The 25,020-nt window shown below is 43.0% G+C and overlaps 2 protein-coding genes across 3 annotated transcripts in view; both read left to right on the top strand.

The window, feature by feature from the left end:
- Positions 1-4,685: 4,685 nt before the first annotated feature.
- hmgcs1 (3-hydroxy-3-methylglutaryl-CoA synthase 1 (soluble)) lies at positions 4,686-18,467 on the top strand. Of its 2 annotated transcripts, none has more exons than XM_063210407.1 (10): positions 4,686-4,799; positions 7,063-7,520; positions 8,761-8,886; positions 10,628-10,792; positions 11,893-12,061; positions 12,647-12,817; positions 13,993-14,099; positions 14,568-14,693; positions 15,377-15,558; positions 16,579-18,467. In XM_063210407.1, the coding sequence occupies exons 2-10, from the start codon at positions 7,073-7,075 to the stop codon at positions 16,666-16,668; spliced, it is 1,584 nt and encodes a 527-aa protein (XP_063066477.1). In that variant the 5' UTR covers positions 4,686-4,799; positions 7,063-7,072; the 3' UTR covers positions 16,669-18,467. The 2 variants fall into 2 exon arrangements, with proteins under 2 accessions (XP_063066477.1, XP_063066476.1); XM_063210406.1 differs by lacking the exon at positions 4,686-4,799 and adding an exon at positions 5,238-5,441.
- A 2,000-nt stretch (positions 18,468-20,467) lies between these two features.
- Positions 20,468-25,020, top strand: part of tln1 (talin 1) — a 163,871-nt gene continuing 159,318 nt past the window's right edge. The window contains exon 1 of the mRNA XM_063210405.1: positions 20,468-20,653. The gene's annotated coding sequence lies outside the window, so the exon portion shown is untranslated. The remainder of the gene's footprint in view (positions 20,654-25,020) is intronic.

Here is a 25,020-nt window from a genome sequence, read left to right as displayed (position 1 = left end):
TCACGGGACCTAAGCTGACCATCTAACAACATGGTAGCGAGTAAATATCTTCAGATCTCAGTGATTATATGCGCTGGGCTACAAATATGCTGTTTAAGAGGCTAGATAAAGATTATTCATAGAGAAGTATCAATGTTTTGTTCCGAGGCCGTCTGCATGAAAAATGTGAATAAACACAGCTTTCTAAAAAGTTTAGGAGTTTGTATGAAAAATTAAACAAAAATATCAGAAACAACATATGTGGAGCTTGTGGCACAACACGGAGGGGATCGAAATATCATTTTAATACCGCCATTGGATTACATGCTTCGATTTTCGGCTAAAAACGCTGTTGAGGTCCCATGAAATCGGGGGAAGTGACGTCACTTTCAAGCTCTATGAGGCCATAAGCAACAGGGGAGGAGAGGAACTTATTTTGGTAACACTTAAGAATAACGTCCTATTCACAGCTTTATAAACACTTTATAAATAATGAACTAATTATCAACAAAATGTTTACAAATTTGTATAAATGGGCAAGAAATACTATGCTAACACAGCAGACAGTGCAGTCGCAGCAGTCCTGGAAGTTTCTCCTCCAAAGACCAGAGGGCATGAAACCACATAAAACTCACACAGTAGAAGTTGATTCCCACTCCCCAGTGTTGTCATAATTTGGTTATTACTCATTTACAAACATTTGTAAATGCTTTGCTTAATGGCAATTGTTATTAAATGTTAATAAAGGGTTTATAAAGCTGTGAATAGGACGTTATTCTAAAGTGTTACTCTAATTTGACTTGCACACACACTGCAATACCCTGTGCCTCCACAGGGACAACAAAGGTCATTGCCAACAGGTTCAGTAAGCTCTTGACAAGTCTCGGCACTTGAGAGGAGACTGCTCTGAATTGCTTTCAGTTTAGGTTTGAAACTCAGTAGTCAATGGATTAGAATGCTTTTCATTGCCACTATTCATATGTACAATTGACACACTTGCACAATGAACTTGATAGAAACTCACCTCAGTGCAGCAGACAATTAACTGGGATATATTGTATGGACACATACTACACAGTGGGATATTTGAAAAATAGTGTAGAAAATAAAGAGCTATTGCAAAGAAAAAAAATGTGAATTCAAACAGCAGCCTTCCACTCTCCCTCTTGTGTGCTACTCTAGGCAGTTTTTCCCTGCTCACCTGGCTGGCTGGCTTGCTGGCTAGTGTGGAATGCTGCTGGGAGCAGCAGACTGTGGTGGTTTGGGTTCCTGAGGGAGATGCTATCGTCTCTGGAATGCAGCACACAGCTCACACAACACACCTTTATTTTGAGATTTCCAGACTAGTTTTGCCCTTCAAATACGCCTCCAGAGTCCTGTGAAAGAAAAAAAATCACAAGGTCCTGTGAGAGGTAGAGAGTGAGTTGAAAGGGTTTCTCCTTGAGGCTGGATATGTTTTCCAAACTGAAATATGTACATGAATGCGGTTGCAAACATCATGGATCTGCCCTGGCACATGTAATGACAAATTTAAAAACTGAGTTAATTTAGTATTAATTAATGAACAGACCAGGTAACAGAAGAATGATCCATATCTCCTATTCTGGTCATTCAACACTAAGGCAAAGATGGGGGTTATTATAGTGTTTGGACTGTTTCAAGCCAGATTCGATTGAGATAAAGAGTAGCCTTTCCCACTCTGTGGATTACAGCTCCATTTCTAAAGGTTAGCCTGTTACATGTTTCACGACCTTTCTCAAACAAGCTCAATATTATATGCAGTCCATACCTTACCAGCTAATGAGAAGAGGTCTTACATATTTAGGAAGGCAGGAGCATGGCACCAAATCAGTCCTTTTAACCGTGATTTCAGACAAGTTCTCTTATGAAACGAAACGAGACAAACGACTTCAAAGGCATAGAGAAGCAGCGTCCATATCTATGCCACTGGATGCAACTTAACCTGCCTTGAATACATTGAAATATTCAGTCAGTTGCGTGCACAGACATTCTGGGGGGCAGGTGAAACTTCCTTACTGGGCTGGAGAGGCTGTAAAGCATCTTCTATTCTATTCTATTCTATTCTATTCTATTCTATTCTATTCTATTGAACACAGTATATTGTGAAAAATAAAACGTTCAAAAGTGTACTTTTTATCCAATCAGGTAAAGGGGCAGGTGCTTCAGCACTACCTCATCCCTATCTGTGCACACCTACAGTATATTTTCAGTGTTGGCAGGTGTCTGATGTCCTGTGAAAAGGACCCCTTGCCCTGGGCCCTATATAAGTAGACTGCAGAGATCCTCCCTCAATGAAATTAATTCCAAACTCTTCATGGGCCCCCCCTTAAACAGTTGTTTGAGGGTTTTGAGGGTGCACACATCCACAAAAACAAACAATAATCTAGGTGTCAGACAAATGTTACTGGTAGTTGATAGTGTGTGAGTGGCCTGAACGCTGGGTATAAGAGCTGGGCTCATGTTTAGTGGTGCAGAGAAGTCCACCTAGTCTAGTGTTTCTCAACGGGGGCGCAACGACCTCACAGGGGGCGTTGAGAAAAATACAGTTGAGTGGGGGCGGGGCTTAGTTCCCATTGGGGGGCATTAGTCTATTTTATTTTTCAATAAGGGGGGCATTGGCAGGCCTATGAGTAGAGTAGAGTAACTTTATTGATCCCCAGGGGGAATTTAAGGATGAGGTCAAGGGGGCACTTGTTCAAAAAAGTTTGAGAACCACTGACCTAGTCCAAGCCCATCTATTGTATAATTCCCGCCTACCCTACCATGCCATCCTGGTGACAGCCAACCTTTCTGCTCTCTTACGGGTCGGAAGAAAGTGTGAGGGGGAGGGGAAGTAGACGAGAGTGAGAGAAAAACAGCAAAGGGGCGGGGCAAAGGGATCGTCAGGCTCCTCTACGTCACTGTCAAAGATGTACAGGGAACCAACCTGGTAACTTATGACACAGTAAAAACCAGAGTCATATGCTTGTCCCCATACATACTGTAGCAAAACATACAGTATTTCAGGCAATTCTAAACACTCAGGGTTCAGCTCTGAGGGGTTTGGTTAACCATATAGGAAATGAGGTCACGTCTTTCTTCTTGGTGCATTAGTATTATTTTAAATCAGTGCAGACCGTACAGACTAGGTTATGTAATATATAAATGGCAATATATTTTGAAATGACACGGACACATATCAATTTATAGGCCTATGGTAGGGCTATAGTCATTGCAATGTACTTACTATCACGTTTGAAATGGTTGAAGTAAAAAAAAAAATCAGAAGCTGATAATAAACCTATACTGTGAAGGTATATGAAAAGGTTGCTATTTTGTTAAATGATTCACATTACTGGTGCACTATACAATGTGAAAATGAAACATAACAAATGATGTTCGTTTTTCCATAGGTTGCCCGATGTGTTCGTGCCATGGGAATTTGCATTTGGATTTTGTGCTGACTACAATGAGTTTGAAAACAAGTCAAATCAAGTCAAGTCAAGTCAGCTTTTATTTTCACTTTCATCATATGCACAGGAAGGACAAGGAAAATACAAGGAAAAATGAAATTATGTTTTCTCTCTATACCATGCCAGGACAAGACATATACAAAACTGACATTTTCCAGACTGGCATAAAGTGCAAGACAGGACAGAAAACAGTGATGGACTGCTAACAATGGACAATAATAAATACTGTACAAATGAACATTTAACATTAACATTAACATTCAGCATTTAATATTCAACATTTAACATTGAACATGTAACAGATAAGATAAATAAAGAATGTAGACACTACAATAATAGAAATAGCCTAACAGTGAAAGTAACAGTATAATAACAATACAAGTGGTAGGTTCCAGGACTGAGGTAGTGCAGGTAAGGTGCATATGTACTGAAATGTTATATCCTCATTGTTTCTGAAGATGTTTCTATTTTTTCCCCAAATGCACATATGCCTATTTTGCATGTAGGCCTAGTGCATTGGTCAGAAATGTGTTTTGCATTGATGGATGTTTACAATAGGCCTACTTGAGATGTATTCAGCAAAAAAATCTGTGAAATGAGATGATTTAATAGGCTGAAAGCTGAAATGAACTTGAGATCACTGCTGGACAGAACATTAACCCAGACTACAGAGATTTAACAGCTAAATGAGCACTTTTTAACTAATCAAATAAAACAGCTAGGCCTACATAATGCCTAACATTTCCATAGGCAGGATTAGAGTAGGTTGTAGCCTATAGCTGCATAATGCACATACTGTATTAAGTCCAGTATACCAGCAATATTTTGATAACTTTGTCAGTGAAGTCTGGACAGAAGTAGGCCCTAGGCCACAAGATTATTTCTGGATAGACAAATCATCGGACCTAGAGGATGCACTTGAAGGTCCCATGTCCAGCCTGCCTCTCGTTGTCAAGGAGACAGACCCAGGCATCCATGCGGATTCGAGCTCAAGTGGCTCTGACTACATGGCCAGGAATCAGACGTCCTTGCTGATTGGATAGCCTTCTCTCACCATATACCGTCATTCACTCACACCATTGAACCACAGAGAGTGTCGCGTTAGAAAGTTCTGCCTCCGCCGGCAGTGATTGGCGGACAACTTCAAGGGGGCGGGAATAATGTAAACTTCAGAACTTTTCTCTGCTGTAATTGGCCATGCCACACGCGTTTGGACAAACAGCCCGGCGCACAGGTAGGCTACAGGCATATCATATATATAGTCCACTGTACTTCTGAATATTATCGATGACAAGCGTGCTTTGGGATAGAATTGACCAGGATTTCTTTGAACGAAAACGTTGACGGGTAAGTAGACACCATAGCCTAGTTGTATCTTTTCATTATTTTAGCAACACTTTCACTAAGTTGATATACAATCTAAAAATGTTAACCTAATCTGTTACATTTTGTGTAATTGCAAAATATTGGACTGCACATTTGTGGACAGGTTAGTAGGCTAATTGCTTGGAGGCGTGGAACTATGTATTTAATGTAATGGATTTAATGTAATGGATTGATTTAAAATGGAAAGTGGTATTGATTGGATTATTGCCAGAGTCATGTCACTCAAAACGTGCTCTCTGTAGCTACTGCAACTTAAAACACTTTCGATAATGAGTTGGTGGAAGGCTACCCCAGTCCTATTGCAACTAATACAAATTGCCCCTTGGATTTGCGCGGTTGCGTTAACTGCACTGCATCGTTTCGTGCGAACATAGTTCTAGATGCGCTGCTCAGTGAGAGAAGCGTAGAGCATAGCACTAGAGCGCTAGTCGGAGCGCGCATACGTTCCATCGCTGATGTTTTGAACGGAAGGGGTACGTCCGCTAATTTGTCCGGCTCCTTGGGCGTGTTATCCAAAAGCGACCTTATGATCTCGTAGAGAAGGACGGGAACTTCTTTCCCCTTGACTGACAATTGTATAACAGGACGCTTTATGATCGCAAGGTAAGGTGAAGCTGTGATATCAGATGATAAAACCAACGCTCGATATGGGTATGTTTTCAACGCCGTTTTACGGAAATTCAAAGATTAACCCAGCTATTTAGCAAGATAGCAAATGTGACACCTGATTTAGCTAGCTAACGTTAGCCAGTTTAATATTGCCCAGGGAATCTGATATGTTTATTTTGATGGCTTCGGTTTGTTGATAAGCATATCATGAACCTTACTTGTGGCGCTGGTTGAAATGGCAATGTATGCCAATAGCACGAGGGCATAGTGTAGGCTTTCTTTTTTCTATGAATCTAAAGCAAACCTTGCATTTCACCGGTTTTCTCCACGACTTCAGTTAACAACCTCAGATTTTATAATTGCTTCATTTGAAGAAGTTTGCATTAAGTTGCACTGTTAAGGTTTATCGTTGACTTGTCATTTTGCAACGAAGAGCACTGAATAAAAACAACAGTGGTCGGGTAATGCTGTCATTCCAAGTTCAAGTTACCAAGCCATTACATCAGCAAGGTTGGGTAACGTTAACTAAAATGCTAGGTGGGCTAATGTAACGTTAGATGCGGATTTCATTTTAAGCATACATTTCTTCCCTGCCAAACACGTTTGGTTGCTTAGACCACGTAAAGGTACCTTAGCAATTTGGATAATGTTACACACACATTTCGTCTCTTGCTAGTGCAAGGTAACGTCAGCATAGATATCTGTACTGATAAAAAATATCCATGATTTTTGTTGTTGCTTTGCTATCCCAAGAATGTTGAGGTTTCGTTTAATGCACGTTGTCGGTGCTCGTAGGGCTATTACACCGGTCACCCCACCCGCCTCGTGACCTTTAGCCTATTTACCGAGAAGATCCTATTATGGGGTAGCAGCGCGCTCGTATGGTCACCGGTGTGACCGTGTGCCCTATCACTAGCGGTGCAGAACACTCACCTTGGCTGTTCTGAAGAAACGGATTTATTGAAACATAGGTTGCACTAGTTGCCCTGCTGCAAATATCCTTTCGACGCTTCTGTTCCAATCTTTCTGCGTCAGGGCGTCATCTCTGGCGCATTTGGGTGCTCAGTTCTTGCATGGCATGTATACAAATTGACAGTTTGAAATTGTGCCTTTTAACATTATCATTCATTCAGTGTGTTTGCTTTGACATGGTGCACCTCCAAAGCGCGCCAGGCAGGTACGGCCTATCCCAATTAATAGGCGAATGAATAGATGATTTTGTTATTGGTGTGTAGCCATGGCCTAGTGGTTAAGGAGATGGGATCAGAGGGTTGCATGTTCGAATCCCAGCCTCCACTCCCTGTCTCACTCCATGGCTGAAGTGCCCTCGAGCAAGGCACCTAACCCCACATTGCTCCAGGGACTGTAACCAATATTCTGTACTTAACTGTAACTTTGGATAAAACATCAGCTAAGTGTAATGTACCGGCAATAATGTTAGGATTGGCTGCTGTGACCTGATTGACAAGTGGTAGGGGGCACAGGCCCACCCCTCCTGATCACATCCCATCCGCTTCATATCAACACAGCTATGCGCAGCACACTGAGGTTTTCTCAGTCATCATGTCTCATAACAGTCTCTCTGTCTCTCCATCCCGTCTCCACCTGTACGTAGATCTCTCAGGATGCCCGGATCAGTCCCAGCTAGCGGCGAGGCCACCTGGCCCAAAGACGTGGGCATCATCGCGCTGGAGGTCTACGTGCCCTCGCTGTACGTGGACCAGTCGGAGCTGGAGCAGTTCGACGGCGTGTCGGCGGGCAAGTACACCATTGGCCTGGGTCAGGCCCGCATGGGCTTCTGCTCTGACCGCGAGGACATCAACTCGCTGTGCATGACGGTGGTACAGAGGCTGATGGAGAGGAACAGCCTCTCGTACGACAGCATCGGGCGGCTGGAGGTGGGCACCGAGACCATCATCGACAAGTCCAAGTCGGTCAAATCGGTGCTGATGCAGCTGTTCGAGGAGTCGGGCAACACGGACGTGGAGGGCATCGACACCACCAACGCCTGCTACGGGGGCACGGCCGCGCTGTTCAACGCAGTCAACTGGCTCGAGTCCAGCTCCTGGGATGGTGAGTAGTAGCACTGAGGAGCATTTAATAATAATAAATAAAAATTGTATTAAGGTTCTGGAATTCTGGCTTCTGTCTCTCTCTCTCTCCCCATGTTCATTAGCTCTGTTTCAATTGCAAATGTATAATGCACAATAATAATCATTTAATTTTATATTGCACCTTTCAAAATACTCAAACCTGCTTAAATACATTTGGATTTACATACATGTCAACATTCAACAGCTATATTTGTTAACTGTTTGTTGTTGTAGGACAGGGGTGGGGGACCTATGCCTCGAGGCTGTTTTATCCGGCCCCCGATATAATTTATTTATATATTTATAGTTATTCAGCTTCACATGAAATATGACATATTTTGTAAAGGAATCTTAGAAAATGCATTTGCAATACAATTAAGTTATTTTCAGGGAACCTAGAGAAGGTGGTGTTTGTTTAAAATGTGGCTGCCTTCAATATAGGCGTAAAGTGGAAAACCCTGGTTTGTGTTCATAGTACGGCCCTCAGAGGACTTTTATGGCCTTCGGATAAGTTTGAAGTGGCCCTTTGAATGAAAAAGGTTCCCCACCCCTGTTGTGGGACATAGTCAAAAGACCCAGAATGAGTTTACTTTGCAAACATACCAACATTTGATGCTATTGTGTAGATTGGCATATTGGTTGTTTTTGTAATGACGGGACGTAGTGTTGGGCCATAATGGTGGTTTCTCTCTGTCCCGACATTCATTAGAACTGTTTGAATTGCAAATGTAAACCCTATTAGTGTGTTTTTTGCATATCAATATTCGACAGTCATTGTTTATATCCATTGTTCATATGTTAATAATCTTACTGGCTGCATAATGGCAGTGTTGGACATTGTCAAAAGAGCTAAGATGTAAACAATCAGACAACTTTGCTCTTTTCACAACACTTCATCTGGATTTAATGGCAATGTCCACCAACACAAAGTCGGACATGATGAGACCCAACATTAATACGTGTTATGGTTAGGGACTTGGACTGTAGGTCGCACATGGTTGCTGTTTCAACCCACACATACCAATCCCATCCATACCAATCCCATCCTCCCCCAATGGCCAAAGCGCCCTTGAGCAAGGCACCTAACCCCACACTGCTCCATGGACTATAACCAATAACCTGTAACAAAACGTAAGTCGCTTTGGGTAAAAGCGTCGGCTAAGTGTAATGTAATGTAACATTAACCAGAGACCGGGTGTTTCTTGTCCTCGTCTTTGCAGGTCGCTATGCCCTGGTGGTGGCTGGAGACATTGCGGTCTATGCCACAGGTAGCGCCAGGCCCACGGGCGGTGCGGGTGCAGTGGCGATGCTTGTAGGACCCAACGCCCCGCTGGCATTCGACAGAGGTACAGTATCAACTCTTTGACATGCCAATGTTTACTACTGCTGTGAAGCCCTTCTGTAAATAAATTATGGACATCATCAGCTGAAGTGTTGTAAAAATTGTCGAGATTCTGGTGCCCTCAGACGAAATGTCACCGGACTATGTTTGGATGGGTGGCACACAGTGGCGGAATAAATGCATTCAAAGCCCCAGAGCAAAACACTGATGGCCTACCCCCCATACAGCCTGCCAAGATCCTAATACTGCTCTCGCCACCACCAAATATGGGAGGGCACTGCAGGCCCAGCAGCAAACTCCCCGCTCGCCCCATAGCTTCGTCCCTGGTGGTACCACTATCCAGTGAACTGAAGGGAGGGGGACTCTGGGAATGCTCAGCTGAGGGTGACGAGGCGAGTCACTCCTCTGGCAGACCGTACAGTTCATGGCACTTGGCCAAGCCCAGAGTAATGGGATTGCTGGACTGCTGAAAAAGTGTAAGGTGCGTGCACCGCACATCCCAAAGAAACAAATTGCTGCGGGTGCAGAATATCAAAAAATGCATATGGAGACGAAGACCTTTCTGCCTTGCCATTTTTTCACATTAAATCACGACAAGGGAGCTTTTGTGGTGTGCGAATATTTCTTCTCCTTTTCTCCATCGCTGGACTGCTGCTCATGATGGAAAAAGGTCTAAGTGTTGAGTATTCCCACTGTCGGGTGATTTCAGGTAAATTATATAAAATATACCTGACTGTATTTCCTCAAATAATGGCCCGAATACTATTTATACATATATTTTTGGGGCGCATATTGGCCTTTATTAATATAGTACAGTGAAGTGTGGGTCAAGAAATAACTGGGAGAGAGAGACTGGGGGTGTTGGGAGATGAGCTCGGGTTGGAGTCGAACCCGGGTCTCCTGTGTATCAGTGCTGTGCCCTACTGTTTGAACCACGGCTGGGACAGCCAGAGATGCTATAAACAAACTATTTGTGTGGACCAGCCAGGCTATAAATGAGGGTAGGCAAGAATATGAAGGAATATGCCATATTTGACATCGATTAAGAGTTACTGATTGACTAAAAGAGGCAGGTTTATTTATGAAATATTGTTTTAACCAGGTTACTAATAGAGGCAGCCTACCACCAGAGGCCAGGCTATAAATAACATTTCTGATGGGTGAAAAACATTGTGTTCGTTGCTGACTTGTTAATGTTAGCTTGTGTTCTTTCTAAGTCTTGGGTGAAGGGCTATACTATACTACAAAGGTGGATAAGTGATCATCCTGGTGTGTTTAACTCACACGGTAGTAAAGCCTTTTAGTCGAGGAACCACGGGCTTCAATCTCTGACGTAAACGAATCTCAAGCGGCTTTTCCTCCATCAGGTTTACCATTACCATACCATTGGGTTCATTTAACAAGGTTGGTTTGCCACCTAAACCACAGATTGATGTGATTGATAGGTCAGTGTTCGTGAAAACCCAAGTTGACTCATTCGTCAACATTAGTTGTTTTGACCAGATGTTTTGTTTTGTTTTCCCTCTGCAGGAACTTTTCTTGAAATTGTTCAGATTTAACCAGTTTGGGAACATCAATTTTAGGGTGGACCCATAAACCATTAAATATTGTTTCCGTTCTGAACAGAACCTGCGGCAAAAAAAAAAAAACTGGTACAATGCCCTGGTCAAAACACAACTTGTCGTATTTGCCAACATCATTCGTTTTGACCACATTTTTTGTTCTTGTTGTTTTTATCACAACAGGTCTGCGAGGTACCCACATGCAGCACGCGTATGACTTCTACAAGCCCGACATGGTGTCCGAGTACCCGGTGGTGGATGGCAAGCTCTCCATCCAGTGCTACCTGAGTGCCCTGGACCGATGCTACAGCGTGTACCGCAACAAGGCCCACGCGCAGAGGCAGAGAGGTGGGTGGTTGGCTGGGTGGTAGCCTGGGAAATCCCATGCTGCTTTGCACAATCGGTCCGATCTAAAAGACAGCATGGCAACTTCCAAGCTCAGGCTCCCTCGTTTAGGGGAGACAATCAGAGTGCAGGGAGGGTAGAAAGGCGATGACTGCAGTTTGAATACAACTGACACGATTGGTTGTGGGTTAGGTACAGTGAAGCCGACAGGGGGGACAAAGGGGACAGAGGGGGCCCAGAATTGGGTTCTCATTACATTATACTTATTGGGTTGGGGGGCCCTTTCAGATGACTTTGCCCTGGGCCTCGCCAAAGCTGTCAGCAGCCCTGGCTAGGTATAAGCCAAGTGACACATTTGTGACGCCCAATTTATGGCCATGGGCAATCGCAAACCACACCTTTCCTACGAGACATTGCATAGGTTGGTTGTCACCAGAATCGTCTGGTGTGAACCAGGCAAGGTGGATGGGTCAGTGGGCTGTGGATTACTGAGGGGTGGTGGCCCTATCACTGTCCCTGTCCCTTAGATGCTCCCTCAGTGTAGGCATTAGCTGAATCTTCTACAAGACTAGAAGGTGGGCTTAGAATAGGCCACGTCCACTCAGGGCTATTCTTAGAATGCATCAGGATATGCTGTTTTCTCCTTACCTAGGGGAAGTGAAAGGTACTTCACATGCAATGTGAATCTCACTGTATACATGTCTAGGTTATACATTAGATATTGTACTTAAGTAGCATGACAAAATATTCTGTTGGAAATTGTGCAAAAAAATGCATCATGCGAAAGAAATGATATCCCTCTGGTCAATTTTACCACCTGTGCTATTCCTTGTTATGCCTTTGCTTACTCTGTGTTCCCCTGGATATATTTAGCCTCTTTATGCCATTTGGCTTTGATGAAGGAATCTGCTAAATGTTTTGTACTGAAATGTACATGTAATTAGCCTTTTTTTTTTACCATAACGACAACCTCTTCAAAATACCGGTAGTTGAAAATAGTTAATTTTTCTCTATTCTTCACAATGACGATAAACTCTTCAATCCTTGAATCCTAACGTCAACATTTTTCATGTCCAATGTGTTTTTGCATTTGCATTTTACAGAGGGTGTGGACAAGCGTCTCAGCCTGGCGGACTTCGACTACATGGTGTTCCACTCGCCGTACTGCAAGCTGGTACAGAAGTCCCTGGCGCGCCTGCTCCTCAACGACTTCCTCTCCCACCCTAATCCCAACACCGAAAGTGGCTTATACACTGGCCTGGAAGCTTTTAGGTCAGTGGAGCTCAGGGCCCGTGCAGTGCGGCTAATCCTGTTTTGTGCTTATCAATGCAAACGGCTGGCTGGCTGGCTGGCAGGCAGTACCCTACCCAGCCACCTACCTACCTGTGGGGTTGCAAACTGGTTGACATGCTGTAGTACCTGCCTTTGTGCAAAAATGAATAGTTACTCAAACTTCAAACTGTTTTGTGTTCATCAGTGCAAGCCGCCCATGTGCAGTACCCTTGCTAGATACGCAGCTATGCAGCACTGAGCACTGTGTGTGTGTGTGTGTGTGTGTGTGTGCGTGCGTGTGTGTGTGCATGCGAGAGAATGTTACACCACACTACAGCTTTTTTTTGCACAATGAATTGTGACTCCCAACAAATCCAATGTTTTGCTCCTCAATGAAACTGGCTGGCGATAGTAGCTAGCTGGATTGTTAACCGATTGGCATATTGTCTATGTTTGTGCGAAGGTTGCACACTATCTACGTGCAGTACACATACTGTAATATCCTGCAGCTTTTGTGCACATGACAATTTATTTTTTATATTTTAATTTATTCAACATTTCATTGTGTGTTTTTCCCCCTAAAAGGGATGTGAAGGCGGAGGACACATACTTCGACAGGGACGTGGAGAAGGCCTTCCTCAAAGCCAGTGAGCAGATGTTTGAGCAGAAGACCAAAGCCTCCCTGCTGGTGTCCAACCAGAACGGCAACATGTACACCCCCTCCGTCTACGGCTGCCTAGCCTCCGTCATCGCCCAGTAAGTCACTATGGTAACACATACACCCCCTCAGTTATCGCCCAGTACGTCACTATGGTAACACATACACCCCCTCAGTCATTCCCCAGTAAGTCACTATGGTAATGATCGCCCAGTAAGTCACTATAACACATACACCCCCTCAGTCATCGCCTAGTAAGTCACTATGGTAACACATACACCCCCTCAGTCATCGCCTAGTAAGTCACTATCGTAATGATCGCCCTGTAAGTCACTATAACACATACACCCTTCAGTCATCGCCCAGTAAGTCACTATAATAACTCTGTCACTAAATCACTATGGTAACATGTACACTCCCTCTGTAACTCACTATGGTAACATGTACGTACACCCCCTCAGTCATCTGCCAGTAAGTCACTATGGTAACTCTCACTAAGTCACTGTAACATATACACTCCCTCTGTAACTCACTATGGTAACATGAGCGTACTACACCCCCTCAGTCATCGCCCAGTAAGTCACTATGGTAACTCTATCACTAAGTCACTAGGGTAACATGTACACCCCCTCTGTAAGTTACTTTGGTAACACGTACACCTCTATCTACGGCTGCGTAGTAAGTGAAGCTAAACTTGTGTCATATTCTGAATTTATGTAGTATCTGAACTTGTGTAGTATCTGAACTTTCAAGATTCAAGATTTATTTATTTTTATTATGTAAAAAGTAGTAAATCTGAGCTGTAGTAGTGCTGAAATGTGGAGATAGGATCTGTTGACTATAAAAGAGTATGAGTCTATTGTGCCGTTCTTTCTTTCCATCTCTCTTATTTCTCAACCAAAGAGTGCCTCTACAACACCAGTGCTCCTGCTGCGGTTCCTTTTTGCATTGGCAAACATCACAAACCATAGGTGCAAAGCTAATTGTTTTTGTGTGTGAAATAGTCCACCTTTTTAAGCCCCCCCCGCTCCCAAAAAATATCCTGAGTGTAAAATGGATACAGATGGCGTCTCTCTTGAGTGGCATGTCTCTGTGGTTGGTCGTTTCCTGTTTTTCACCATGTCTATTTCTTTCTCTCTTTCTCTCTTTCTCTCTTTCTATCTTTCTTTATTTCTTTCTCTCTCTCTTTCTCTCTCTCTCTCTCTCTCTCTCTCTCTCTCTCTCTGTTTTTTCTCTCGCTCTCTCTCGCTCTCTCTCCTTCCTCTCTCTTCAGGACGACGGCGCAGCAGCTGGCTGGCCAGAGGTTTGGCCTTTTCTCCTATGGCTCCGGATTCGCTGCCACACTCTACTCCATTCGAGTCACACAAGACGCCACACCTGGTGCGTATATGTGCAACCCCACAAGACAATAGCTTGCAGATGTGGCATGTTTAACAGTTTTTAAAAAAATGGAGTGAAACTCCACAAAGCAAATATCCAATGGCTATCACACAAAGTATCTGGCTTTCACACAAAGTTGTGTATTCTATTTTTATGTATTTCACCACTTCACTTTTTGTGGTTAATTACTCAAGCCTGGGTCTAGACCCCATATCTCCAAAGCCCAGTTGCTAACCAGTTAGGAACTTAGTTGGTTGTGAATGGGAAAATAACATTGCATCCAACTAAATTGCAAACAGAATTAGCAACGATGCTTTCGAGAAATGCACCCTAGGACCGGAGGAAGACCCTTTGCTACACAGTTGTAGTTCGTACTTCTTAACCTTTTGCCCTGCAGGCGTAACGCTTGAACTTGTGTCGTGTGACTGTGCTTAAATTAACCCATTGATTGCCGTGTGTCCTCCGCAGGGTCTGCCCTGGACAAGCTGGTGTCCAGCCTGAGTGATCTGCAGGCCAGACTGGACTCCAGGAAAAAGGTCTCGCCTGCCGTCTTCGCCGAGAACATGAAGCTCAGAGAGGAGACCCATCACTTAGGTACCTAGTATTTACTTTTTTTAAAGTAAATTTTAAGGCTTTAGGTTTTTTTGGCCAGGACAGTGTGAGAGTAGACAGGAAATGATTGGGAGAGAGAGGTGGGGCCAGGCCGGGAAATGACCCCGGCTGGACTCGAACAGGGGTCCCCATGGGCAATGTAAGCCCAAATGTGGGGGGCTTAGCGTGCTGTGCCACAGCGCCCCCTTAGGTACCTAGTATTTACAATTAACAGTCCATGAGTCACAGAAAAAACATAGGTAGTACTCTATAGACATGTAGACAGTTTGACATGTAATCAAAGTTTCCGGTCTCCGTAGATTCATTGACATTCACACAGGCCCCGCTGTAAGCACCTAAAGCGGCCAGGTTGTAAGCGAATGGAATTCTTTTTACCTGAAACTGACATAACAGTTTGTTTTATTGACTTCTTGTGAATTCTTTGACAGTAATCTAATTGTGCTTCATTATTCCTCCTCCTCTCTATCCTTCAAATAGCAGTTATTACATTACATTGCAGTTGGCAGACGCTTTATAACCACAGTGACTTTCAAGAGGACATAATCATAGCCAGAACAACAAGTGCAGATGCAAAGAAGGGTTAATTAGTTTTTTTTCTTATTACCTTTTGCAAATTCTTTGGCCATTGTCTAATTATGTTGTATCTCTCCCTGCTTGTCCCACAGCTAACTACACCCCACAGGGCTCCGTGGACGAGCTGTTCCCAGGCACCTGGTACCTGACTCACGTGGACGACAAGCACCGCCGTCAGTACTCCCGGCGTTCCCATAGCGACGACACCCCACTGGAGGCTGGCCTGGTCAACTCCACCAACACCACTAACAACACAACGCCGGCAACCACAGAGGTTGGTCTGGCAACAACAGACTAATTGATTTATTGTGGAACATCCTACATTTTTCAGATATTTGGATATATTTTTGAGGCGTTTCAAACTCAAAACACCCCAAACTTAGCCCAGCTTTACCCTATGGTTTTGCCTCAGAATTTGTCTCTGGGATGGGATGTTTCTGGGATGTACTGTTTATTGAATTCAAATTGTTGTAGTTTTGAGTCTTAATTTCATGGGTTTGGCAATTGCAGTATCTTAGTGGCAGAACAAACTGGACTGATTGACTCAGAATAATACATTACTTAGCAGTGATAGGCAAAATGGCTTCATTAGTTAACATCCCGTGCCACATACCCCAAATTACTTGGTTTTACCGGTCCAATTCAGCCAGGCAATTGGCTGGTTGAATGATCACCTGGTTGAGTTGCACATGTAAAACAAGGTTATTTGGAATGTGTGGTCCTAGATTGTAAATAATGAATCCATTTTGCCCTTCACTGCCAGTTAGAATATGCAGTACCTAGTATTAAATAGTAGTGGTGTGCATTGGCACTGCCCTCACGATTCGATTTGATTACGATTCGGGAGGTAGCGATTTGATTTGATTTGATTCGATTCTACGATGCATTGCAATGAATTACATTTCTACTGAGAGCAAAGCAAATTTTTCACCAGTCATGAGGCAATGCAAGCAGCCAGATACTGAACAGCATTTTAGTGGCTGTTTTCTGTATCAGTCTTACAGTTTTCAATGCTTTGAAGTGCTTTTATTTGATTGAACATTTATTTGCTCAGGAAATATCCACGGAAGTAACTGAAACTTGAAAAAAATATGCTGCATCGATTATGGCACTTGCCGCATTGAATATAATTGCCCTGCCCCCCATTGTGATGCATTGACGAATCCGTTATTGTTGACACTACTACTAAATACAAAGCGTGCTACGTATTTAGCAATCTGTAGAACATGGCGAATGTGTCCATTCATTTATTCTTCTCTGTTTCTCTCTCTCTCTCTCTCTTCCTGTCTTTTAGCATATTCCCAGCCCAGCGAAAAAGGTGCCACGTATCCCAGCCACCACTGCTGGTCCCGGCCTGGTTACCATTAGCAACGGGGATCACTGAAATTTACCTCTGCGAGGTATTCACATGGCAACGGTCATGAAAAGGGGAATCAGAAAAGGACTCGGTGGCGGCTTTTTCTGACCAAATTCCTTTGCCATATACCAGTAACTACTGTGTAAAACTATTTTTGTTCCTCATCCCAGATTCATCACCCACAGTTTCCTTTTTGCTTTGGCTCATTGGTCATAACGATGCTTTATATTTTTGTTTGTCAATTTTTATTTGTTGCTGAAGTTTTTGTTTTTATTTGTTTTCCTGTTTTATGATTTGATTTTTTTGTCTTTTTGTTGATCTTTTTGTGTTTTTTTTTCTTGTCTATGTCATTTTGATTTTTTTTCTCTGTCTTTGTGGTTGTCCTCTCTGTATGACACTCATAGGGCAGGTTCTGGGTAGTGTAATGGACACGACATGCTCACAGTCCTCACCCCATCGTGCGTGTGTATTGGCACGTCACTCATATTCATAGTCGTGGTGTCCGAGAACCTACTGCTGCTTCGTGAATAATCCCAAGTTCATACTTGCATTAAGTTCACTATCACTCTCTCTCTCTCCCCATTTCTAACTCTATCTCTCTCACTCTTTTGTGAGCTGGACCTGAACGGCAGAGAGACGTTCCTTAGATCAAACCAAGTAATAGTCCCCCGGATGTCAAGACTGAGCAAGACTCTGAGACTGAGGGCGTTATACTGCCCCCTGGGGGACAGGAATGGACATAAGAAGAAAAAAAAAAGGGATAACTTGTCTCGTCCACTCGTGTGTACATATTTCACACGAATGAAATGCTGCTGCCTCTTCCTCTTCCTCCCCCTCTTCCCTATTTCTCCACGTGTTGGAGCCACTCACATGGTGGTTGGACAACCTTAACACACACACACACACACACAGCTGGTAGCTTCCCAAAATACCTCAATTAGCAACTGACTGGGCTGTGAAGAGTTGACTGTGCGTGTTAGCTGTTGTCTGCTGCGACCACTGTGATCTGAGTCTATGGGTACTTGGCGAGAGACCAAGCGGCCATCTCTCCATAACCATTTTTAAGCCGTTTCCTCCCGTGGAGGAATCGAAGGAGGATGGAGGATGGCGGGAGGACCGCGTGCATGTTCGCCCTTAAGGGCCCCACCAGGCTTGTCAACAGGGGGGACACACACAAAGGGGTCAGCTGTCCCAGGCCCAAGGACAGGTGGGTCCCCATGCATGTATTGAGTTGGTGGGGAGTGACTTTGTCCTGTGCCTGGCCAAAGGTGTCAGCGGCCCCTTGTTGCCTCCCTGGCCTCTCTGCTCTGCCCACGTCCTCTCCCGCATTTGCATGGCTTGAGATGTCGAGCTGTGAGGCTGGAGACTGGAAGGAAGTGACTTGGAGGAGAGATATTGATAGGTACTCAAAGAGTGGCTGGTATTGTCAGGACTGTGATGCATTCAGTTTAGTAGTTAAATGAAATGACACGGTTAGTGCCGTATGTGAGCGCGGTCAACACGTTCATATCTGAGTTAGTTCACTTGATATGCATTGGAATATTTCCTCCAAAAGAGAGGAGGTGCATTTTTTTGTCTTAATTTGGAACTAAATTATCTATTTAAAGCTTAGAAATGTTTCTTCAAAATCATACTAATAATTTCAGCATTTTCGCTGACCATGGACAAGTTGATGAAAGATTGTTTTTATAATGAAAACTATAAACTAATGGAAAAATTGAGAAAAAAAAGACACTGTAAAAGGAAAAAAATGGTCTATATTATGAAATAAATTAGTTGTGCTGGATTGTGCAGGGAGCAAATAAACCTGACGTCTGCTGACAGTTCATAGTGGTCATGGTCTGTATTGATGAGTCAAGATGAGATATCTTAAAAAAAAAAAAAAAGGAAAACGAAATGTGTTATGTCTATGTTTACTTGTCCTAACATATTGGAAATGGGGTGGGGGGTGGGAAATTTTACTTGTGTACAGTAGTGGTCAACTTTGCTTTGGTTATGCATAACTAGAAGGAAGCAGAACAGACATACTCTCTCTCTCTCTCTCTCTCTCTCTCTCTCTCTCTCTCTCTCTCTCTCTCTCTCTCTCTCTCTCTCTCTCTCTCTCTCTCTCTCTCTCTCTCTCTCTCTCTCTCTGTCACACACATGCACGTATACACATACACATTCACATTCACTGTTGGACCTATAGTTGTGTTATTGAGGAGCTGCTTAATACTTACAGTGCCTCACCGACTGCAATAGTAACAAACACATACACACACACCACATCATAGAGAATTGCCTTTTGGTAGGAGCCTCCGAGGTACTGTAGCATTTGAAACAACCAAGCAATGTGTTGCATCAAGTAGGCCTAATACAAGACGTAGGGCCTTATTCTGCAAGGGCTAGTGTGTGTGTGTGTGTGTGTGTGTGCGTGCGTGCGTGCGTGCGTGCGTGCGTGTGTGTGTGTGTGTGAGATGATTTAAAAGACGCCAGATATGTCGCTTGTGAATAGTGGAGTGAACCCGTGTTTAGGGCTCAATGCTGTGTTATGTGGTAGCCCTGACAGGCCAAGGTTAAGAATACTGTATGTGGGTACTCTTAAAGAGAGTCAGTGCATCTTTCAATAGTTATGACACGTACATTTGCATTTTGAGTTTAACCTAGAGGACACTTGTGGACATAATATGTAGAGAATGTTTTCGAGACATTTCAAGAAGCCTTATTCAACAGTATGCAACTTCTAAGAGAGTACTCTGAGTAATGTTGAAAATATTTTTTGTGCCAGGTAGAGCCGTCTCAGAGGCTGTAACTCAAAATGGCAAATGTTTACAAGTTATTTCTCTCAGATCAGTTAATTTTGAAGTAATGTACAGGACTAACTGTAAAATTATTTATATTTTGTAGATACTACGAAATAAATGTTTTAATCAAGTATAACTTTTGTAGAAAATCCAACATGTACACATTGTATGTAGGAATGTTTAAAACCAATGAAATGGAAAATAAAAAAAACATCTGTCCACTTGAAAACTGGTGAATTGTTTGGTCATTTTGTGACATCTGCCACTCTTAACATGTAGTTGCTGTGAGTCAACGAAGCCACCAGCAGATGGCGTCAAAGCAATACGTCGTACGCTCATATCAGCGCTCAGGCCTGCATCACATAAAAAACCAAGCAAAAAATGTATACAATAAAATACACATGCAGTATTCGTCTTATGTGTAAATATAAGACGCGCAAGTTTATTCAGCCTATGCCTACTCTTAAATAGGGCTGAGTGACTAGGCTATAAAATATTATTGCTGCCTATCTGATTAAGAAAGTTGATTGGATGAGTTTTGTCCTTGTGTTTAAACAACAAATAAACAAACACAGCAATGCATTGTCTAGATCATTTTATATGTTATAGGCCTGATTAAAAAGCCAAGAGCTGCAATACACAAATTGGCATCAAAGGCAATCAGTAAGCTGTTTTCTTGTCATAGTAGGGGCCTAGGCACAACAGGTAACATATAGGCTAATTAATATAATGTAAGACCTACTAGCAGTTCAAAGCAGACTAAGCATGTCAACTGTTGTGGGATATAATGAGATAAATTGGTTGAATACAGTTTAGAAAATCTATGTAGAAATACACACTCACTGAATAACATGCCCACAGGCTATAACCTAATTTAGCCTGTTTTATTTGTGGATGTCGTATAGAATAAATGATCATGCGGAATCAATCGCTAGTTGGACAATTTCGGTGGAAAATATTGACAACATCCACATTCCCTACATGTCTGCCCCATCCAGCCCCCCCTCCCTACGCCAAGCACCGCATCATAGTTCAGTGGGCTCGGAAGGGTGGAGTTTCAACGACGCCGCCTCAGAAGACCGAAGCAGGGAGGGAGCAGAGAAATCACAATTTGACATACCAGCCATTCGGAACATATTTTTTCAAGGCGGGGGAAAAAAGGATTGTAAACTCTGTGAAAACTGTTCCCCGAAAACCTGCCAAGGAACTGTAGGTAGAGGACGGACGAGGTAAGCACACAATGCTATTTGTTTGCGCACATAGTCGTAGCCCTTAGAAGAAAACTTTGCTTGTAAAGGGCGTTTTGCCCCAGGCAGTGGTTCCGCTGTCCTTAGACTTTCAGAGGAAAAAATGAACGTAAAACAGAGTGTAACATGGTCACAAAACTTTTTGTGATTCCAATATTATTCGTTTAGGGAAGAAATTGAGGGAAAGGGAAACTCGTAGACTGTTGTCTCGTAAAGCGGTTGTGAGTCCATGGACTGTTAACTTTTTCCACACAGCACATTCTGCTCATATTTAGAATGGTTCTTTTTAAATGTCGAGGATTATGCCATTTCGATTGTGCCTAGGCAATCATGTATTAATATGGGATGATGAATTTCTTCACCTGAACAATGTAACGTTTTGAATACTTTCAACAGAAAGATACAGCATGGCCTACAGTTTTGCGAGCTCTTGGGTAGGTTCTGCGTCAGAGAAAACGTAGCCCAGTTATGTGCAGCTACGTGCACAGTTTGTGTCCCAACTTCCTCTAAAAGTTTAGGCGAGTCTTTTACGGCAGAACGTTTTAGACTCCGCTTATTTCATTGCCAAGTTGGCGATGACTGTTTTAGTTAACACAAGAGCGCATAACTGATCCTTGCGTATAAGAGGATAGATGACAAGGGGTCGCGTATAGCGGGCTATCAATGGATATCAAATTATTTGTGTAGGCTATTTCAACAGTTGAATCATACACCAGCTCCTTCCTTGAACACCAGCCGCAGCATGTCTAACCTAAATTCAATATCCGCGACATCAATGTAACCTTGGGGAAAGACACCTTTACCTAGGCCTATCTGGTTACATGTTGCGATTCTATAATTTTGTGGTAGGCTATGGGCTCAGTCTCCTTCATGCATTACAACATGCTGGAATAGTCTTTGATTGCTCATGTTAGTTGCTCATAGCCTATTCTCGTCATAGTTGCTCAAGGATTCCTGAAGTTATGTGGTCTCCACCCCCAGCTGGCAAACTCGCAAGATCGTGTGCCCTCAGGGTGTGCGTAAAGTTATGGCCCGGGGTGTGGTGCCAAGCCCTCCGCTTTACATAAAGATGTGATAAGTTGTGTTTTGTCGCCTCAGGAAAGAGTATTTGTAGGTCAAATGTTGGTTCTATATTAAACTCCAAGAATTATTTTACATAATTGATGGGTTTTTTTTTTTTTACCAGTTAGGCTACAGAATGTGCTGAGTTTGCCTGTATAAGGCCTACTATCCCTAGCCTTTGCCATGGTGCTGTGTTTTGGCTTTTGACTCCCACCAGATTTATTGTGTCTGCCCATTTTAACACTCCAGATAAAAGTTTCAAATTATATCATTAATTACTTCCCTCTGACAAGAACCTGGGTCTTTTTGCTCCTATTATGGTGAACAGCGGCAACATATCTTCCAAAATGTTTATGTATGTTCAATGCATCACGGCAATACCCAAAGCACACATATCCTGGTTACACAGAATGTGGATGTGACAGAACCTGGCTACATTTATCAAGCTTAAAAGCAAACACTTCTTTGTTTGCAGTGTCATTCAACACATAATGTACCATACGGTAGCTCTGCTCACACTAAGCAAAGCACACAGGACTGTGATCAACCTCTGCACACTAACACAAAATCTCACCTGCATTGTGCAGAAGAAGCATTGTAGCGTTTAAGTTAACTCAATCTAGCTGTGCATTTTGGGTCTAGTCTAGTTGTTTTGCCTGAGGGCTTTTTGCTGTTGCTTGAAAGACTATTCAGTTCAATTATATATTCTTGTCTGGCACTTGCAAGCACATCTGTGCAGGGAATATGCCCTCCTCAGCTGTCCTCCTCACCCAGGTCTGGACCTGGCAGTGGGAAACGAGGTCAGTAGGTTGTATGTGGGTCAATTACATTTTTTGGCTCAGATGTCAGGTGGTACAACCACAACTCATGCCCATGAATTGGTTAGTAATTGGTAATTAATGTATTGCAATGAATATGCTTCTTGGGTAATCCAAAACACACACACACACACAGAGTAGAGTAGAGTAGACTAGAGTAGAGTAGAGTAGAGTAGAGTAGAGTAGAGTAGAGTAGAGTAGAGTAGAGTAGAGTAGAGTAGAGTATCATTTATTGATGCCAAGGGAAAATAGTAACACACACACACACACACACACACACACACACACACACACTAGGGCTGCACGATATATCGAAAATGTATCGATATCGCGATATCACGGCTTGCGATACACGTATCGCAAAAGTTGGCTATATCGTAATACCTACTTTTTAATTTTTAATAACAGCCAATCTGGTTAAAAGGTTAAAAAATGTATTTAAAAAGGTTGACATTTTAAGTTGATGCTATATATTAGCCATGTTTTTTTTTGAATAAAAATAATATTGGAAATAAAACATTGTTCTCAGTTGTTTCATACATGATAAAGTGTAGAATGGCAAGTAGAATGGGGAAAATATATGTATATATTAAATATCACGAGTAATATAGATATCGCGATATACAGTCTTGTTATCGTGTATCGCATATTTTTCTAATATCGTGCAGCTCTAACACACACACACACACACACACACACACACACACACACACACACACACACACACACACGCATAACTACAACATTTAATCCATACAATGGTGGCATTAAGTGTTGTTGCACCACCTTGACATGTGCTACTACTAAAACGTCATTGACCCACATTGTTTCAGGCTGTTGAAAAAGTCATACTTTCATGCGTGTTACCCCAGTGGCCCTGTTTCCCTCCCAAATCATTTGTTTGCCCTGCACCTGCTGTATGGTTTTGACAATAGCACTTGACTGACTGGACTGACCTTTGGTGCTGGCTGAATGTGATCCTTTGCGTTTGCGTTTGGCTGGCTGTCTTCTTGTCAAACAGTTACTCGTTTTTGGTAATGAGTGAACATCACAATGATACCTGTTCTGTTCTGTCATCTCGTGTTTTTGTGCTTTTGTCGTTCTGGAGAGAATAATCCAAGCAGAAGGATTAGTGGCTAACCTGTGTACATGTTAACACAAGGAGTCATTGATAAACATCCAGGCTTTCCCGCAGCACGTCAATGTTATGGTGGCCTGACCATCTGGACACCACACCCCTAACACCTTGACTCCTGCCCTGAGAAGAAAAAGGTTTAATGTTGCGTGTGTAATTTCTAGAGGAACTAAGCTTACACCAAAATCGCATAATCGTTTTCATGTCATATTTCATATGGAACTGTCCAGCATAGCCTTACAAAAGAGAATGGGCCCATTTCTGTGATGCCAGCAAAACTCCCACCGCCTTGACTAACAAAACATCCTTTGGGAAACACTGACATCCTTTTTAACATGGAAAATTTGGCTGTCACTCACAATGCCAATTAAGCCAACAAGTTCTAGTAATTAATAGACTGTCACTGTACTCTGACTACTCTGACCTTTGGACACACACACACACACACACACACACACACACACACACACACACACACACACACACACACACACACACACACACACACACACACACACACACACACACACACACACACACACACACACACACACACACACCTCCCCACCCTCCTCACTTCCATTGTTACTGCTTATTACTGTACTGTACACCATCTGATCTGCTGATTAGTATTGATTATGGCCTACGTCAGTGTCGCATATTGTCCCATATTGTCCCCGTGTCCTCTGTCATCCTTCATTACTGCTAGTGCAGTACACTTTCAAAAATAGACTGCCAGTTCTCCTCGAGGCATGTACAATGTACACAGCCCAGCACAGCACAGTACTCCATTATGATCAGCAACAAATGCAACAACAGCAACAACAACAAATATCAACAAATGCAACAACAACAAATATCAACAAATGCAACAACAACAGCAACAACAACAAATATCAACAGGAAAATATGCACCACATAATCACCAGTTCTGCTAAACTTAGTACTGCTGAATTGAGGATCTTAGCATCGGCATTGCCAAGATAGGAAAGGGGGTTTTATATTCGCCGTCTTTGGGCACACACACAAGCACACACACACACACACACACACACACACACACACACACACACACACGAATAGAAGAAACGTGATGCTTCTTTGGACAACATCTTTGCGAAGGCTGTCTGACTGTCTAATCTGATTTGCTTATGAAATAACAATTTGCTAGTCATTTACGCACATTGCATTGCACATAAAAGGACATCAGCAACACTGTGTGTGTGTGTGTGTGTGTGTGTGTGTGTGTGTGTGTGTGTGTGTGTGTGTGTGTGTGTGTGTGTGTGTGTGTGTGTGTGTGTGTGTGTGTCTGTGTGTGTCTGTGTGTGTCTGTG

This window comes from Engraulis encrasicolus, chromosome 11, assembly GCF_034702125.1.
Source record: "Engraulis encrasicolus isolate BLACKSEA-1 chromosome 11, IST_EnEncr_1.0, whole genome shotgun sequence".
NCBI lineage: Eukaryota > Metazoa > Chordata > Actinopteri > Clupeiformes > Engraulidae > Engraulis > Engraulis encrasicolus.
The sequence above is the reverse complement of the archived record's forward strand: the minus strand, read 5'-3'. Positions and strand labels throughout refer to the sequence as shown.